Source organism: Ascidiella aspersa, chromosome 7, assembly GCF_963924565.1.
Source record: "Ascidiella aspersa chromosome 7, kaAscAspe10.2, whole genome shotgun sequence".
Lineage (NCBI taxonomy): Eukaryota > Metazoa > Chordata > Ascidiacea > Phlebobranchia > Ascidiidae > Ascidiella > Ascidiella aspersa.
In genome coordinates, this window is record NC_139453.1 from 12,960,897 (window position 1) to 12,979,012 (window position 18,116).

At 38.1% G+C, this 18,116-nt stretch overlaps 2 protein-coding genes across 2 annotated transcripts; one reads left to right on the plus strand and one right to left on the minus strand.

Moving 5' to 3' along the window:
* Window positions 1-1,885: 1,885 nt before the first annotated feature.
* LOC146137901 (uncharacterized) lies at window positions 1,886-4,437 on the plus strand. Its single transcript, XM_083394467.1, has 4 exons — window positions 1,886-2,140; window positions 2,708-2,852; window positions 3,490-3,596; window positions 4,165-4,437. The coding sequence occupies exons 1-4, from the start codon at window positions 1,886-1,888 to the stop codon at window positions 4,435-4,437; spliced, it is 780 nt and encodes a 259-aa protein (XP_083250593.1).
* A 1,286-nt stretch (window positions 4,438-5,723) lies between these two features.
* On the minus strand, window positions 5,724-16,606 carry LOC146137902 (nuclear receptor subfamily 5 group A member 2-like). The gene is made up of 9 exons (XM_083394468.1): window positions 16,559-16,606; window positions 15,667-15,853; window positions 14,266-14,411; window positions 11,524-12,066; window positions 10,632-10,778; window positions 9,271-9,342; window positions 8,545-8,737; window positions 5,954-6,071; window positions 5,724-5,877 (listed from the first exon to the last, which is right to left on the minus strand). Exons 1-9 carry the CDS (start codon window positions 16,604-16,606, stop codon window positions 5,724-5,726), a joined length of 1,608 nt encoding a protein of 535 aa, XP_083250594.1.
* Window positions 16,607-18,116: the final 1,510 nt, after the last annotated feature.

Genomic DNA, 18,116 nt, shown 5'->3' on the forward strand with positions numbered 1-18,116 from the left:
GCAAGGTTATCATAATGGTAAATGTGGCAGACCTATTTGATTAGGAGGTAGTATTTTTGTAAAGAAGCTTTAAAATGTTTGGGACAGATTTTATACAGAATGTTGGTAGTCTGTACACAGTACCAGAGACGTGCAGTCAGGGGAGGCAGGTGAGGCAGTGCCTGACCTGCCAACATCTGGCAAAGCAAAAGATATATCAAACAAAAGTTATATCAGTTAATCTCTACCGCAAATTTTACGTTTCTATACCTAAAGCGTGCTTTATTTTTTCTTCTATTTCTGTTATGTTATTCATATCAAGAGTTCGCGCGGTCAAAATCATTGAAAACACTGCATGACTGCATTATGCGTGATTTTTTCTTTCGCTAATTCTCTCGGAAAACACGATGAACGATTTAGCTATGATTTGAGGCATGCCTTAATTATAACGTCAACGCTATGAAACCTTTCTTTGTCCAGTTTAAATGCCGGCATAGTGCGTGTACATTGACTTCTTTTAGTGTAAAGTTGAAGTCATAAATAATGGCAGACCTATTGCAAATTTAAAAGTTTTGCATCAGACGACTGGACAAAAAAAAATAACACGCAACTTTCAAAGAGATTGGTAAAAAAAGGAGTGGATGTGTAGCTGTCACAGGCGTAGCCAGGGTGGCCATGACCACCCAAAAATTTTATAAATATTGTACTCTTAATAATAATTTGTTTTGTAGCTTTTATGAGCAATACCACAACAGTCCATCGCAGGCGTGCCAAGCCATCAAATGTCATGCACTGTTACGTCATAAAAGATGTAGTCATTATTACGTTTCCTATATTAATGTGGTTTTACTACTGCACATTTTGGTGATTTTATGTTAGCTCTCTGAATAATTTTTGAGTATTGCGCTAAAACCCAGTCAGTTGCTGCTCGAAACGGTTTGCCAGCATATTTATTTGTGTTCGATACGCAGTTCATACAATGGCAAAAGCTAAACAAAAAGAGTTCAAACTTTCTTTTTATTTTTATTATTACGATACCATTTTTGTGGTTGTTAAAGAAAAACGTGACTCGAAAAAATTTGTGCCTCACCATCTAGGAACCTCACCGCACGTCACTGCACAGTACACATCCAACAAGCCCCGAGGCAATTTATAATGTACAGCATCACAAACAAACACAAAATTACCGGTATAAGTCTGCAAGTTTGCATTTCGCAGTCGTGAGAATGTCTCGTTACTTCTTATGATTTTCAAGTAAGAATGTTCCTGACGACTAAACAAGGTCTGCTTATTTACTCACTTAACTTGAATTCCAGGTGAGCATAGTGAACTGCACCAGGTTGCCAATTCCGCTGAGTTGCGATGACTTAGTAGGCCATCCTATTAGTTATATTATTTAGTTTTAAGGTTAGGTGTTGTAGTTTTTCTCTCAACTGCTTTTTGCAAGGAAACTCAACTAGACTACAGGGGAAGTAGTTTTGGCAGAATGGTTGCTTCTGGCTATTTGACGTTTTGTAATCAGCTTTTTTACAATCGAACGCTTGACCGCTCATACATATGCATGTTGCGTGAGATTTGTGATACGCTATGTTTGCAGCGATAGTTAACAATAAACGAAACATGTACGTTTGCACGCGTTAGCAGATATTTAAAAGTGCATTCGCAGAAAAAATTAAATGTTATTGTTGGTGGAACGCGACGAAAGGTCCTCAAACGAATAAACAGTTTTAATCAAGCTAATGCGTTTGCCTACAAACAAACAATCAGCTAAGACTTAATACTGTCAGCTGTACTTTGCGTATAAGCCAAAACGAGCTATTTCCGTTTCTGCTTTTGGTAAAAGTGTGCCTTTCTATCTTATCTTGACGCATAGTGAACAGGCTTGCCATTGGACTCGCCATCAAAAATGAAGGTGATATGTGCCGGAGTGGCAAAGACCGGTGTTAAGACGATGAACGCTGCCCTAACAATGCTGGGATACGAAGTGCACGACTTTATGGAGAACTACTATTACGCCGGTGACGATTGGGTACGGGCAATTCGCGACGGCGCCAAAGTGAAAGAGCTGCGTCGAATGTACGGCGACGTGGATGCCGCTTGCGACTTTCCGATTTTTCAGTTTTGGGAAGAGCTTCACGAAGCTTTTTCCGACGCAAAGGTGGTTGGTAGTTGTATTGTTGATGTTTTTTTGAACTGCAAAAGATTGAAAATGTGAGATGTAAAGTAAATGTCGGCCCCGGTACAAGAAATCAATGACTTTTAATTTTGCCTTTCATTGTGATGTCTAGCGATATTCCTTTCAACTATTTCTGATAAAAAAATTTAATCTGTCCAGCAAAATTCTTATAACACAAAGGTATATACAATCCTGAGTCTCTTGGGCCTAAAGAAAGCAATAAAATCCTAAATCTATAGAGGTTGATGTATAGTTTTTGATCGTCAGTATAGTTTCATTTGACATATCCCGACTAATTGTTTTTTGTTTGTTTCCTAATCTTTTTGATTCGTTAAACTAGCAACAAGTTTCACGAAAGTATAATTTTGTTACTTTCATTTAACACGACAGATTCAAACAAGGCGAATTTCATAAGATAGTACATTTTACCCAATTTTAAGATAAAAACAAGTCTCTTCTTCGTTAAGGCAAAATTTGTATCAAAATGAGTATAATTAAAATTTAGAGAATAGAAATACAATCGTGTCTGAAATCATGAAACTATACTAACAGATTATCCTGACTGTACGCGACGAGGATTCATGGTACAGGAGCGCAAAGAACCAATGTGCCAGGCTGAGTACGGACATCGGCTACAAGCTGCTTCTCACTATTACATACTCCGGTTGGAAACTTCTGGCTTTCCAAAATGCAGCATGTAAGCGAAGTTTTATTACGACAAGTCATTATTCGAATGATCGGTTACGCTTTACGTAATACGTTTTCTATTTATGTTATTTTTTTTTTATTGCACTTTTTTATTCTGGATTGTATTAAGTCTCAAAATTTAGGAATAATCTGTAAGAATTGCGAGCATAATGGTTGGAGGTTGTAGTAAGACGTAGTAAGAACATCAAAGCCCATACAGAAGTATAGGTATCATTTTGAACGTTTCGAAAAGCTCTTTATTCAATTTCAAGAAACGTTCAAAATGATGCTTATTTCTGTATGGGCTTTGATATTCTTACTCCGTGTGTAAAGATTCTTTTGCAACTTATTTAGCTAATTTTTGTTTGCCATTAAAATAATGCAACTTCAGGTAAATCAGAAATTATATTTCCGCACGAAATCAAAACGGCCACCAATGCTATATGCTTTAATATTTATTGTGCTCATGCAAGTATTTTTTACAATACATTTCATGTTCTTTAGCAATTTTTAAACTACCGAGTACAGAAATGAATACTTGCTTCCATAATATGTTAAGTGTGTGTTCGTAATACGATTCGATTCGATATTGTAACTCAATTCTTATCGATTGGACAAGCCTTGGATGAACCTTGTTTCGCAAACAGTCGCCTTTATGGGAAATCGCGGCACTTGGCCCTGGTCCACGATTCACATGTACAATGAGGAGGCAGCTAGAAGGTGGTTTCGCAGACATAACCGTGACGTCATCCAGGTGAGTGTTGCCTTGACAATCAGTGGCGTAGCCAGCCGAAAATTTTGGGGAAGGGCAAAAAGTTTGAACTTTTTTGTTTAGCTTTTGCCATTGTATTAAATGCCGTAGCGAACACAAATAAATATGCCAGCAAACCGTTTCGATAAAACTTCTAAATTAAGAACATCATCTTAGAAGTATTGTTATATTCAGTTGAAAATTGCTAACACTTAAGACAAATCAGAATAAGTAAAAAACTGCTATACATTATCATTTTATAAGTCGTGAATCTTTTTGAAAAACTCACCTTTTAAATGCCATCTGAATAATTTCCTCTGATTTTACATCCTATAGATCTAGCATATTGAAATTCCGCTTTAGAATAAAGTTACGGATCTATAGTCGTTATACTATTTGTAGTTCTTTATGATTAATTTGCAAAACAAATCTCATCACCTGTAACCGATCGGCACGTGAAGGAATTGTTAAGGGAAAAGGTTTGTTCGAGGTGTTGCACCATAAGCATGCGACTCCTGTACACACTAAAACCTAAATCGGCCGTATTAAATGTCGACAAAACGCACCAAAGAGCCAACTGTTGGTGTTCGACGTGCGCCAAGGCTGGGGACCACTGTGCGAGTTCCTGAGCAAAGAAGTCCCCGCCGACGACTTTCCGCACAAGAACAGGGGCGCTGAGGTGTTGGAATTGCTGCGCAAGGAGAACGTTATCATGCGGCGCTTGCAGAACGAGCTCTACGCCTCGCTGGTCGTCCTCATGCTGGGTTTACTGGATTGGCAGCGTTTGCGTTTTACGCGGTTTGATGACTTAACCGTTGACCACGCTACATTACTACATATCTAACCATTCTTTCGAATTCATTATTTTATGACCGCAACCAGTTAAAATTAAGAATAGAACCCTGAGCTTTTGTCTCTTTAACGTGAAAATGTACAAAATGTACATATACACAATGTGTATTATCTGTGATCAAGCCTTCTGGAGTCTTGCTGGCCAACGATAACGACGTACAGGGTGTATTAGAGCGGGGGCCTTATAAGACTTATCGAAATCAATCAGCCTGGGTCAGGATCAGGTAAAACTGCTAGGCAAATGTGACAAAGTTTAAAAAAGAACCCATAATAAAAATAACAACAAATAATAAGACGTCCTCTATACGCAGTGCTCTTCAACCTTTTTTGGTTTGGTTAACCGTTAAAGTTGTTGTGTCGAACTCATGTACCCTGTTTACTTTGAACCAAGTCGGATATTATATTATATTTTGTAATTTAGCAACAATACTAGTCAAGTTCAGATTGTTAGCCATTTGAACTTCTTGGTGGTAAGCAACTAAGAATACGTTATTGGTTTTACGTTGGGTCAAAACAATTTACTAGAAAACCTCACCAACGTCAATGTATTCTTTTCGAATAAAAAAATTACGTATGTCGACAAACCGTCATGTACTAATGTGAAGTCAAAAATTGGCAACCTATATTTGCCCGAATTAGTGGCCACGCTTTTAGATGCTTATTTTTTTTAAACGAACAAACGAAAAAAAATATGTTTCGCGCGTCTCAGATGATAAATTTGACTGACCTACTCTAAATGACTAACAATATTGGACTGTGTTCCAGACTAGCAAATGCAAATCGGACAAATTTAATCGAAAGAAATGTTACATTTTCGTAAATTCCTTGCTTGTAAGGTCGTTTATTGGCAATTTGGCACTGTCTCTATAGTTTTTCTCCCTAACACAATTGATTTAATTATATAACTATTTTCCCAAACAAGTACTTAAAACGCGAGAAAGAAATCTGGATCACATCAATTATACAATGGCATCAAATCAATTCACATCAATTATACAAGTGGCGAGGTTCTAGGCACAGCATAAAGTGGTTATTAGCACAGCATATACTCATGGAGAGATAAACAAATGTTCATGCGAGCATCGCTGATTAGAAAGAGCGGTGAGCTTCAAGCAAACAAAAACCGCGAGCCTGTTAAAACATGGCCGCCGTTGTTTGTCGAATACATGTATAGTTTTACTCCACAAAGGGTTTAAACGTTACTCAGATAGGCAAGAGGTCACGAGTTGAGTTGTTCCCTGAGAAAACTGGCATCGGGTTTTCGCCCGTTCCTGAGCGTCACAGTGCTTCGCAGGCGTAGCGAGAGCGCAGCATTTCCGAGAGTAGCGTGTTCTCCGGTACACGGCCGTTCTTGTGCTGGGAAACGAGGTACTCTTCAACCAGCTGCGTGTAGGACTTTAGGTCGGCGAGCAGCGACATCAGTCTGTCCACTCTGCGTGCCGTATTCAGGTTTGCATTGCGTTGTAAATAGGGCCATGGGAATAAAGTTTTTAGTTTTGTTTATTTACCTGTCCGGTTGATCAGGGTGGTTTCGCGCCTCGTATTCGTGAACAGCGGCGTTGACGCTCTGTAGAACCTTCGATATCTCTTCACATTGAGTTTCTGAAACATTGCGAAGTAAATCACCTATAATAAAATCAAACAGCTAACATCTGTTCGGTTTACACATAGAGATGCGTAAAAATTTAATGTCATAATCGTGTCTGAACACGGAAAATGTTCAACCAATGACAAACTGTAAGCTCTGGCGAATATGAGGCGCCGCAGGTTTAAAAATTATTGTTACAAGTCCACTACTTGATGAAGATGCCGTTAAAAATATTTTTAGTATTTCCACGAACAGACATCCAAATGGGCGTTGAAGAGGCGTGTTTCGAGGCTTGCCAATATAATTTACCAGCGTTGCAAACTACTCATTTCACCATTGCTTTAAAGTACATCAAAGTGACGAACATCCTAGTTAAGTCATTTGTCAAAAAAAATTCATTAAATAGCGAGTTAAGTCCCAGTCCAACTCATAAGCTATGCACATCAATTTATAGTCAACTATTGGAATAAAAATAGTGCTAATTTTGTAAATTAAATTTATTCTAAGAAATATTTTGCATAGCGAAAAATGATCAGGACAACTAACAAGCATATTTTTCTATAATGTTTTCTTCAAAAATAAAGAATAAAAAGTTCTACGAATTTTTAAATCAAAACACAATTAATTGAAATGATTTACCTGAATGACTTAAATCAAGTCATGTCATTTATAAACAATAATTAAAAGTTCATAAAACAATAACATCGTTTTCGGATTGTTCGACAAAACATAAGGTTGTCTGACGCGATCTATCTGTTACTGAGTTCAAATAAGCCTAAGACATTCAAAACGAAAAACTACCGAGTCTTTAGATGGTATACACTGCTATCGTATTAACGAACATCACAAAATAAAAAAAACATAGAAAACGACCTACATCAGAACACTTCTCAATACCACCACGTTTTTAATTGGAAACATCATTTTTTTTCTCTGAAATCCACATGAAAACTTTCAAACCAGTTTTACGCTATTTGTGGCTCTAGTACAAAGGATATCTCCAAACAAATATTTTGCAGAATCAAGGTCGCACCAAGAAGTTTTTCAAGGTTTTACGCGCATTTAAAGCAAATAAGCAAAGCGCCTCATTGATTGCGCCATAAGCGCAAATACATGTAGGTTTTATATCCAATTCAACGATTTTCAAGTGTTTCCGGTTCTCCCAAGTGTTTATCGTCTTCAGGCAAACTGATTTATAACGCATGGAGCGTGAATCAGTCTGTTTGCACCGATACCGAAAGGCGTGCGTCATTCTCCGCTTGGAACGCAACAACTGTTGTTTTCCGCACAGCGCTTATAAGATATTCGAAAAATCGCAGTCAAATTTTAGCAATTTTTATTTTTCTTATATGTATTAGGCAAATACATATACCGCCAGCCTTACTGTGGGGTGTCGTCTTGACAAGTGCTGTCGGCCAATCTCCCGTGCATCGCTATCGTTAAGGTCTTGTTTACGCAGTTGGCCTAGCAGAAATCTCGTCGAACACGGCAAATAAATCGTGACATATGTTTATGTGGCCTGAATTTTTATGCGTGGTAAAGGCGCCATCATCACGTGTTGCGATGCAGTCAAGGGAGTGACAAGGTAAATACCGCTATCGGATATCGGTTCCAGTAAAATAAACAGTGGGGGCGCATTCTAACTGGCATAAATAACACAAGCAAACAGATAAGTCGATGAGCTGCACGGTCAGCATTTAACACGCTTAGGACCTTTGTATATTTTGTAGTTTGTTGTGTAAACTCAACATGGCCAAGTAATAAATAAACATCAGTTATACTAGCCAACTAAAGCAGTAAATATTAATACGTTATATTTTCCTCTATATAGGATTGTTATTCTTTTATGAAATAGCCAAGTTAGATTTAGTTTTGGGTGAACTTTTTTTCATAGACTGTTTCATGAAAACAAAATACTTCAGCCCAGTCCTGTGGGTATAATAGCGAGCCTCAAAAGGGTTTTTTTTTTACTTGAAACTACGGTTATCTCACTTGTTTCAGTTGCGAAAGGACCGCTCGATGAGTGCTTCCTTTGCAGAAAAGACCAAACGCAGTGATCTAAAAACGATGTGGGGTGGACGTTTGCGAAAATAAGTTAATTTGATTCCAAAATGAAATTAAGGATAAACACGATCTGTCAATAAAAAATACACCCGATATAGTAGACATGGCTAATATGGACAGATTTTTTTAAATCTAGTTTGAAAAATGCAGTACAATGTGTTTCAATGTAGAGTACCACAAGTAACAACAGCATAATATATTCAGCTCATTTACCCCCCTACAAGAAAAACGAACCGTTCGAGATACGCTGAGCTAAAAAAGAATGATTCGGACATTAAACAAATAAGACGTGCTGCATACAGTAGTACCATACATCGGTACGGTCTGCGATGCTGCTAATGTACGTGGAGACGAAATATCTGGTCTCGACATGCTACCGTTATGTTAACTATATATCGAGGCCCGAAATAATGCATCAATGCAAATAGTCAATAGTCCACGTCTTACCAATGTCGAAAATGATGAGGTACTTGAGACAGACGTGCTCGGCTTCGTCCAGCCCAAAGCTGCGGAACTTCTCCTCGAGTCGGTTAAGGCTTTGGACAACCTGGTCAGCGAAGGTGTTGGCCATCTCCGGGTGGACGATGCGTGGAAAGCGGTGGCCACTCACCATCACGAACTCGCTCTCGTTGAGCTTGAGCTGAATTAGGTTAGAATCCAGGTCAGGTCAATGAAAGCGCAAGTTTACGACACCCCGTTTTTTTTAAGATGGAAGTGTTAAGCGGAGGCTTTAAATTTTGAGCAAGGGGTGCGAAATCGGCCAAAAATAGCCTACTCCAAATCCGAGTCCCGAATCCGTGTGTCGTCCCCCCAGAAAAAAACGAATCCGACTCTTGAGTCCGAATCCGGCAAAATTTGCAACTTCGACGAGTCCCGAGTCCAGCTCCAACTCTTTATTTTAGAATATTTCGGATGTATTATTCAGAAGAAGAATAGAAGAGTTCGAGAACAATAAAATAATATTATTTTAAAGAAAGCGACTTCTAAACTAAATTTTACGCTTTCACCAGAAATGGATGTTTTTTATCATTTTTTTGTATTATCCAAGACTTGATCAGTTTATGAGAGCAACTGCTCAAAATTCAATTCCAACGATATAGCAACTCAATAACCGAATCGTACAGAGCTTACTCTTTAACTCTCAGCCACAATTACAGAAATAGAAAACCTAACCTGACGGTTGATGTGGTCGAGAGCCAGCAGTGCTACCCAGCTGCATTGTAACATTTTGATCTGGACCTCGATCTGGGAACAAAACGAAACGTGCCTGTTGTGAGTCCAATAAGTCGAACAAACATTTGTTCAGTCAGCTCAGGGAAACCGTTCTGTTGTGTGCTCATTGGTATGAAATTAATAATTGCCATGCGTGTAACGTAGGATCGGCCGGCGTGGCTTGCGCCAATTGGTCATTTGATAATACCGGATTTTTGTCCGAGATTACGGTGGTATCTCTACCAATCCAATAGTAATTTAATGCAGGTATTTTAGCCCTAATTTGCGATCCAAAAAATTTTACCTTTTATCCAATATTATTAGGTAATTATTAGCGGTAATTAAACTTCTTAACGGTAAAGCAATATTTAATAGCCTAAAAAACAGTTTTGGACGTTTCGTTTCATACATTTTGCCAATTTTAAAATAGTTATGACGTCATTTGTTATCGGATCAGATCGCGATGCTTTTACCGAAATACCGGGTATCGAGATAAGAATTTAAATTAAGTATCGGACATCACTAGGAAGTATGCTCTCCTCAATGTTGCGTTAATGACGCATAACTAAACAACAACATTTATTCACTTTGGGTCTTTAATAATTAAATTCAAGGAATCTCAAGTAAGCGATTACTAAATTGGTTTAACAAATGCTGCTTCTTAAAGGAATGTCAATACTATTTGTCGATAAATTCTTGCTACAGACAAGAGTGACGTGAAAATCTGGCGTTTCGGTAGTAGCAGATTTGGAAAACTAGATTTGTTTCAGCTTTTTAAAATTAGGTTAGAATTAAAATTAGAGCATTTCAGTTTTTCCAAATTAGATTAGAATTAGAAGAATTGCCGAATTCTTAAAAAAATGAATTTCAATTAGAACTTAAACTACAATTACATTTAGGTATTCACAACCAATTTAATTTAAATTGCATATTATTCTCATAGGAAATGTGAGCGTATTGTGACGTAACGTTGAACTCCATCGCTGGTTTGGAATGTGGGCTAGCACCGGTGGAACATTTGTTTTTCGTGTTTCTTTTAAGTTCAAAATAAACTCTATACCTAAAATTACCGTTTACGGTGTTTAATAAGTGAAAACACAATTATTTACAGTACAAGGGTCACTTGTTTCTTTTGTTCCTGTGACTTTATTACCTATAACTGGTGGATCATTAGTCCTTAAAAAGCAGTCATTCGTAATCAAACTCTATAGTTGGCCAAGTAAGTGCTGTGGGCCAATATAGTTAAACGTTGTGCGCAAGATGTTTCCAGGTATTTTCATTTTAAAACTAAACGCAGCTTGTTTGTGGTTTGCATCTGTTACCTCTAGCTTGGAGAAAAATGAGGAGTTCTTTGCCCACTCCACCATGATGTACAGGGTCTGGTCGGATATGTAACAGACCCATTGGAAAGCGTCGTTCTCGAGGCTGCGTTGGTGGATTGGAAGGCCCTTAATCACCTGCTCCTTTAACTAATTAAAACAATGAGAGTTGGCGAATATAAAGTGGTTACGTTTTGAACGTAAATTATATGAATTAAATAAAATACAATACCACAGCAATGAAAAATATAATCTATCACCTAAAATGAGAACATTCGTGTCCGCCCAGTTGTTAGATTTACCACCTTAAATTAAACTACATATACAAATTGGTTACAGTATGCACGGGTCTATAATGTTGCATAAAAATATTAACGTTGTGAATTATGCTCCACATTCTTTATAAGTTGGCATTGAACAGTCATTCCACTGACGACGATACGATTACGTATGTAAACATCGTCTTTACGATGATGTTGATATTCTTAACATTTTCAATATATTGGTATAATGCTCGTTACTTTTTGGTCACTCGGCGCAACGTTTGAAACTACATTATTTTTAATAATGTTCTAAACTTTATCGTGCTGCACATCTTAAAGCGGGCAACCTAAAAGCGCAGTTACCTGTAACAAGGTCTACAAACACTGTTTTGTCTTCTCAAGCTATACTCGCAAACAAATCGAAAAATAAGAGGTATGGCCACTCTCAATCAGCTCGGGTACGATACACAAGCTTGCTTTATACGCAGCAACAAGCAAAGCCCGCAGTTAAGAAAACTTTTTTAACTTTATTAAATAAATGTTTTGATCTATTTCGTATCCGTCTACAGTCTACACTGTTTCCTTAAGCTAAACTCACAAAAAAGCGAAAACTTAGCGCAACGGCAACTCACAATCAGCTCTGGCATTTGGCCGCGCAGCAGCTTCTCGATGAGAACGGGAACGTGCGTGGCCGAGTTAACGAAGCGATCGACGTCGAACGAGGGAACGCAGTCGGGTTGCTTGGCGTCGGCGCAATACGGCGCAGCAGCGAAGGCCACCATTCGCGGGTGCTGGTACTCGGCGCCGTAGTGCTGGTAGGCTTCGGGGGCTAGCGGCCGAGAGAAGACTGGATCACCCCAGAGACCGCTCAGGCAGGTTAAATTACTCAGCACAGTGAACTTGGCGAGCGGGTGGCCGGTGCCATGGAATGCGCCTGGGAAAATCTGCGGCTGCGGGATGGCCAGGCTTTCCGGCCGGGGTAGGTAGCGCAGTTCGGGGAAGTAGCCACTGGAGATGGCAGGCATCGGCAGGGCGCCGGTTGTCGTCGGCGCCGTTGTCAGTAGGATGTGAGGCCCCTGGTGGAAGGACGGCATCTCAGGGCGCGTTGTGGCCAGCCACGGACCGGGGGTGTCTTCTGCGCCACCGAAGATGATATGCGGTCCTACGGACGGCGGCTGCGAACAGATACGAGGGTTATTTAGTAAAAAAAGGGTGCCCGGTGAAGTTTAATTGCCTTGGGTTATGCTTTTGCGAAATTCGGATTCAGTCAACACGCGGTTTAGAAACGAGCGAAACGAGTTGCACCGCTGATTGTTTTCGCGAAACGCGCTTATCATTATCGCGACCCAATTACGCGAAACGTTCTGTTCGAACGCCGCGCCGTTAAACTGAAAGCAGCCGCACTCGTTTCCCGGGCAGGTTTCTCGGAACTCGCTTTGCCGATGTTTAAGTCAAAGTTCAACGTCGGTCGCGCCCTGCAGCAGCTTCCAAAAGTTCGTGAACTAAAATTTGGCACAGCTTCAGCTTGTCAAGGTCTCGTTTGATTACGGACTTATGGTCTATATTCGGTTTGACGTGTCAAGGCAAACTTGTCGATTATTTGTCGAAAGGTATAACCTACTATAAATAGCCTGCGGCCCGCCAGCAGTGATTTTTTTCAATGTCAAAAGGTTTTAATGTCATTTAAAAGGTTGCACAACAGAGTAATATAAAAAGGATCCAAACAATTATTACGTGCATGTAACCAAGGGTTTATACGTTGCTGTATCTCTTGCAGAAATTTTTGACTAAGCAATTGTTCCTATGACAACACACAACTAATTTTTTAAGCTCACTTGAAAATATGACCAAAATGTTTTTACTTTACCAGAATAGACGATAAAGTCTTTTCGACAAATAGCTATGAGTCATTTAGTTTAAACCAATTCAGTTCGCTTAGGTCGCTTAGTTAACCGTCAAGACTTTTTTGTTCAATGCAGAGGTTCTTGAACTGGGGTCCATGGAGCCCTTGGGGGTCCCGCTAGTTTTAGGGGGTCCATGAAGGCCAAATTAAAATATTAGTGTATATTTAAGAAGCAATCAATTTTCCAAAGAAAACAATTTTCATTAAAAATAAAACGTTTTAGCACTGAATGTATTCAGACTCCATTTTACTTTCACATTTTTTGGACCGAAATCAACGTATTCCTGAAGTCTATTTGTATTGTGATTTGTGACGTCAAGTCATGACATTATATTTGAAAATTTCTAGTCTTCCGTAGTCCACGCAAAACAAAAAAAAATTAGAGGTCCACGGCCAAAAAAGTTTAAGAACCCCTAGTTTAATGTGTAAAGACTTGATTTAATATTTTTTGTTTGTTATGAATACAAGTTATGCCGCAAATTCGTGAAATAAAACAAAAAAGGTGACCTATAAAGAAAAAATTAAAGTGTATAGGCGTCTCAGTAGAAATAATTTTTTTTTGATTTTTGCTGACAACCGGTGATACGCAAAGTTTAGTGGTGATTTGTTAATATTTTTTTCTGGCATATGGAAAATGACAAACAGCTATGAAAAGGCTTCACAAGAAAAATAACATCTTATGAAATTGTTGAGTAAACTGTTAAGTGAAAATATAGAATAAATCAATGCAAAAAAATAACACAGAACTTTATAGCATGCTGTAACATAGGGAATAGGCTAAATCACCACCAAAAATCTCAGCAAAATATAATCAAAACATTTTTCTAAATTAAAGATCGATTTGAGTCTCGGACAAAAACAAAGTAAGCTGCGAGATGAACCTAAAGCGATGAAACAGTGATCATCAAACTACGGCAAGTAAGAAATTATCGTATTAGTTAGAAGTAGAGCAATTATTTTTAGAACTGAAAACAAAATCCACATCTGATTTGACCTAATACGAATACAATGAAAAGTAAACGCATTGTTGTACTAAGTATACTCCATAAGTGTCGTGACATCGTCAGTCACTTGTTTCTGGTATTTTATTGACAACCGATTAATCACAAATTAGTTATTTCTCATATATAAGCATCTTTAAAATTCTTCGTGGCATTGTAAAACAAAAACAACACTGAAAATGCCAAAGTAAAACAAGACGTTGGCTATGTTAGAAAATTGTTATTGAATGTGTAATACCGTTAAAACGTTGTTGAAAGTAATTTAAAACTACAGTTTCTAAAATATTCAACTGAACGATAATTACAGAAATCTCACTACGTTTTTTTTTTAATTTGTTAACCCTTTTCGTGTATTTTGTAAACGACTTTTACTTGAATACATTTTGACCTAACGTGTAAATTTTGACAAGAACTTTTGGCGATAAGTTGAAAAAAATCGCCCCAGTTATAAATGCTACTGTATACTTTACCATAACTAAGTTGCCAGTTGCGGAGTAGTCGGTTTTTATCTTGGTAATCTCGCTCATGACTTTTTCGTGGTGCTTTCTGGCCCGATCTTGCTTGTAAAGTGGCCCGAATGCATTCCTTCCTCCACGTACCCGATTTTTTCTCACGGCTGTGCAACATTTTTTAAATATTTTCAAATGTTAGCAATATATTAATGGCCTGTAGATTTTTCAGAAATATAATAGACAAACGGAAAAAGTATTGTTTTGAAATGTGAGTTTGTTGTACACACGGCAGTGTTATAATGACTTAAGTCTTAAGTCCGTTTTTAAATGACTTGAATTAAGACTTTTTGACCAATGGCTTGACTTGGATTTAAGTCATTGCGTCAAAAAAACTCGGGTTAAAAATAAATGTTTTTATTTTACATTATTTTTATAAAATTGAGCTATTTATTTCATTTCTGCAAGTAAAACGATTAGATTGCTACATGTTGTTTATTTTTGTTGTTTGTGAGTTGAGGTACTGCTCATAATCGCAAGAGTTTAACCATTTTAATAGTTTATCGATTTATTTTTATAGAAGCCATTTAATTTGCTGACGTGCTCTAATATTGACTTGACTGGGACTTGACTTGGGTAACTGATGACTTGCCTGGGACTTGACTCGTTATGTTTTTTAAATATTTGACTGAAACTCAGGGCGTTATAAAATAACACTGATACATTGCCTCTTTGTACCGTGCGATTGTATTTTTCCATGTATTTATGCAAAAAAAATATTTTTTTATTATTGTTAACTTTCGTTATTAAATTTTATTTTTTATTATTATTTTAGCACTTTGTTTGATTCTAATAATGTCGGAATAAGATAACTAAACGGCTGCTAATCCGATAAAGGTTAACTTCTAAATTTATTGGAATTGAAAGAAAACCAAAAAAACCTAAATCAATTATTTAATTTACCTATAAGAAACTGTTCTTTAAAAGCCTTAACTTAAATTCTTGTGGGCAAACGATTTGACCGGAACTTAAGACATAAGAGATGTGGCTTATCTTGGTCTTGAAAAATCGATTATCTTACTTGGCGTATTGGCAAATGGAAAATATGAAGCTGTCACGTATTATTTTTAGTTCTTTTTACTTTGAAAATATTGCTTAAATCAAATTAAGCCAACCCCTTCTAAAATTAACTTCATGAAATTACCTATTGCAGTAATTTGACTTGCTTTTGTAATCGCGACATGGCTTTGGGCAATTATTGGATTGGGCAGAGTCTTTAATAGGTATAGGCCTACGTTGAAAAAATGGTATAACTTTGTCATTCGGAAAAGACCTAAGGTGGACGTAAGTTGTTATGTACTTTGCATTTGTGAGTTACTGCAATTTATTTGAGTTACATTTTTGCGTAAAAAATCAGATTACCTTCAACCTTCATGCCGACCTTTAGGCACTTCTGGTAGCGGCAGTGTTGGCATCCCTTTCGTTGCGCTTTGTCGATCAAACAGCGGCTGGTGTGGACGCATGTGTACTTCTTGTTGTTTTGCACCGTCCTCTTAAAGAAGCCTTTGCAGCTCTCACACGTCAAGAGGCCGTAATGATAGCCAGATACCTGAAAATTGCAGCGAAGATACATGTCAAACATAGTCTGACAATACGAACAACATTTTTACACAGATTTGAAAAGAATGCCGAGCACATCTTAGTTAAGCATCTTGGAGGAAAGTTTTCCTCAAAGTATGTACAACAATCTGTTATTTCTCTAGTAATGGGGAACGTAAATCGCCATTTTGGCGGTGTGACATCTTACTTTTTTTAATTATTAGCTAGCGATATTTAAGCATTACGTATTGCCAACTTTAAGGGCATGTACACATTGACTTATGGTTCACATTGCAGTAGGTTAAATCAAATATTACGAAGTCTCAAACTTCTTCAATGTCATTTGAGTTAACTTCGACGTTTGTTCGAGCATTGTATTTTTAGAGGTGCTTTATTTAACTGCTATATCCTGTAACGGTTTGCAGATTTTATAGTTGTGGCTGCGTTTGTCGTACAAGAAAAAATAAGTTGGATTCTTTTATTGAAATGGCGCAAACATCTATTTTAAAAATCAAAGTAGCATTTGCGTTCACAAACTTACACTTTACATCCGAATTAATGGATCTTACCCAATGGTTACGTGCGATTTATCACAATATTTGTGCAATGCAGTTTGGCTCGTCCAAAACATTCAACCGATCCCTTTTCGCTTTTTGAGTGCTCTACCTGATATGCATAGTCAACTTAGATTTACATTAGCCTTAGTTAGGTGTACCTTATCGCCACAGACTGGACACGGCTCGTTGTAGCTCTTTCCCTTCATGGCGTTAACAGCTGGTTTTACATCAGAAAATTAAACTACACGGTTATTTCGGTTAAAGTAAAACAACTCTGAAAAAGTCCAAATGTGGTATACAGTTAGGCACTCCTTTCAAGATTCGTAATCATTTTAGCATATGACGGAATAAGGTTTTTGACCTCATATTTTTATACTCATGGTTTCTGAAAAAACTTTTTATTTTGGAAAACGCATTTAAGTCTAAATTCGTTACCTTTGATCTGTGCAAAAAACCGAAGTTAGGTCGACCAACAATAATATTTTAAAACAACTATTACAGTTTCGTTTCAGTAGCTTATCCAGGGAGATAGCGTTTCGCAATATTTTGCAACGCCGCCAACTTTCGTTTATGCGCTACACCGAAGCCTTTCGTTAGCAAAAAATACTTCTCCTTAATAACAACACCACAACGCACGTTGCTTTATGCCAGGAGTAGCCAACACCTCGATCGCGAGCGACCGGACGATCGCCGCATTTCACCTATACTCAATCGCATCGAATATGTGTTACGTAATTATGGTAGCTGTTGCACACAAGCGGAACATTAAAATGACAAATGTTGTCTGGACAAGCCTAATAAAGCGTTCTTTACGTAACTTATTAAACTCCATCACTGGCTTGGAATGCAAGTAACGCTCAAAATGTTTAATGAATGTTTTTTTAAATTTTTTAACGAACCAATCGATCGAGAGTCTTTACAAATATTTCGGTCGATCGCAATTAAACATAAGTCGGCTACACCTGCTCAACGCAAAGAAGCACGCCAAACCTTTCCAGGATACATATAATGAAAACTACAACACTTTTGCAGCACCCGGTCGCAGAGCAAAGCAATTACTGCGAGATCGACGATAATTTTAGCAGGGCAGGAGCCTATCACCCTGGACAAAGCGACAACCGGCATGGCGCTTTTTTAACGGCGATGGAAAAGAGAGGGGGCGGTGTTTGTCTTTGCAGTGTACCGGCAAACAGGCAATCGCGCGCGTTAATAATTGAGCGATTGTTTCATGGCGCGGGTTCCGCTAGAGATTGTGTCGCGTGTAAACGGCGGCCAGTCGCTCTTACGGTAAATCGCCGACGTTGGGTAACGCACTTACCGTAAACGCGCCGCGCAAACGTTAACGTTGGATTATACGGCTGACGGAGACTCCCAGGTGTCGCGGTGTACTTTGGGCCCTCGGCCCACGATTTTGTTTCTCTTTGCCTGTTCGGGTTCAAAATTTACACCGGAACAAGACCTTATTGAAAAGGTTTTATCACACACGATCGATCCTAGGTATTTAAAGGAAAGTATCTTAGGGCCAGGTGCAATCATTGTTTGTTAGTTTGTTGGAGAGAATTGGTAGGGGGAAGCTATACCTTTTTACAAAATCATATTGGGGTAAAAAGTTGTATTCGGTTCACTTAACAGATTTGAAGCAATTAAGATAAGTAAAAAACACGATTGTTGAAATTTAAAAATTTTAGGGGAAATAATTTTTAAGGACGATCTAGT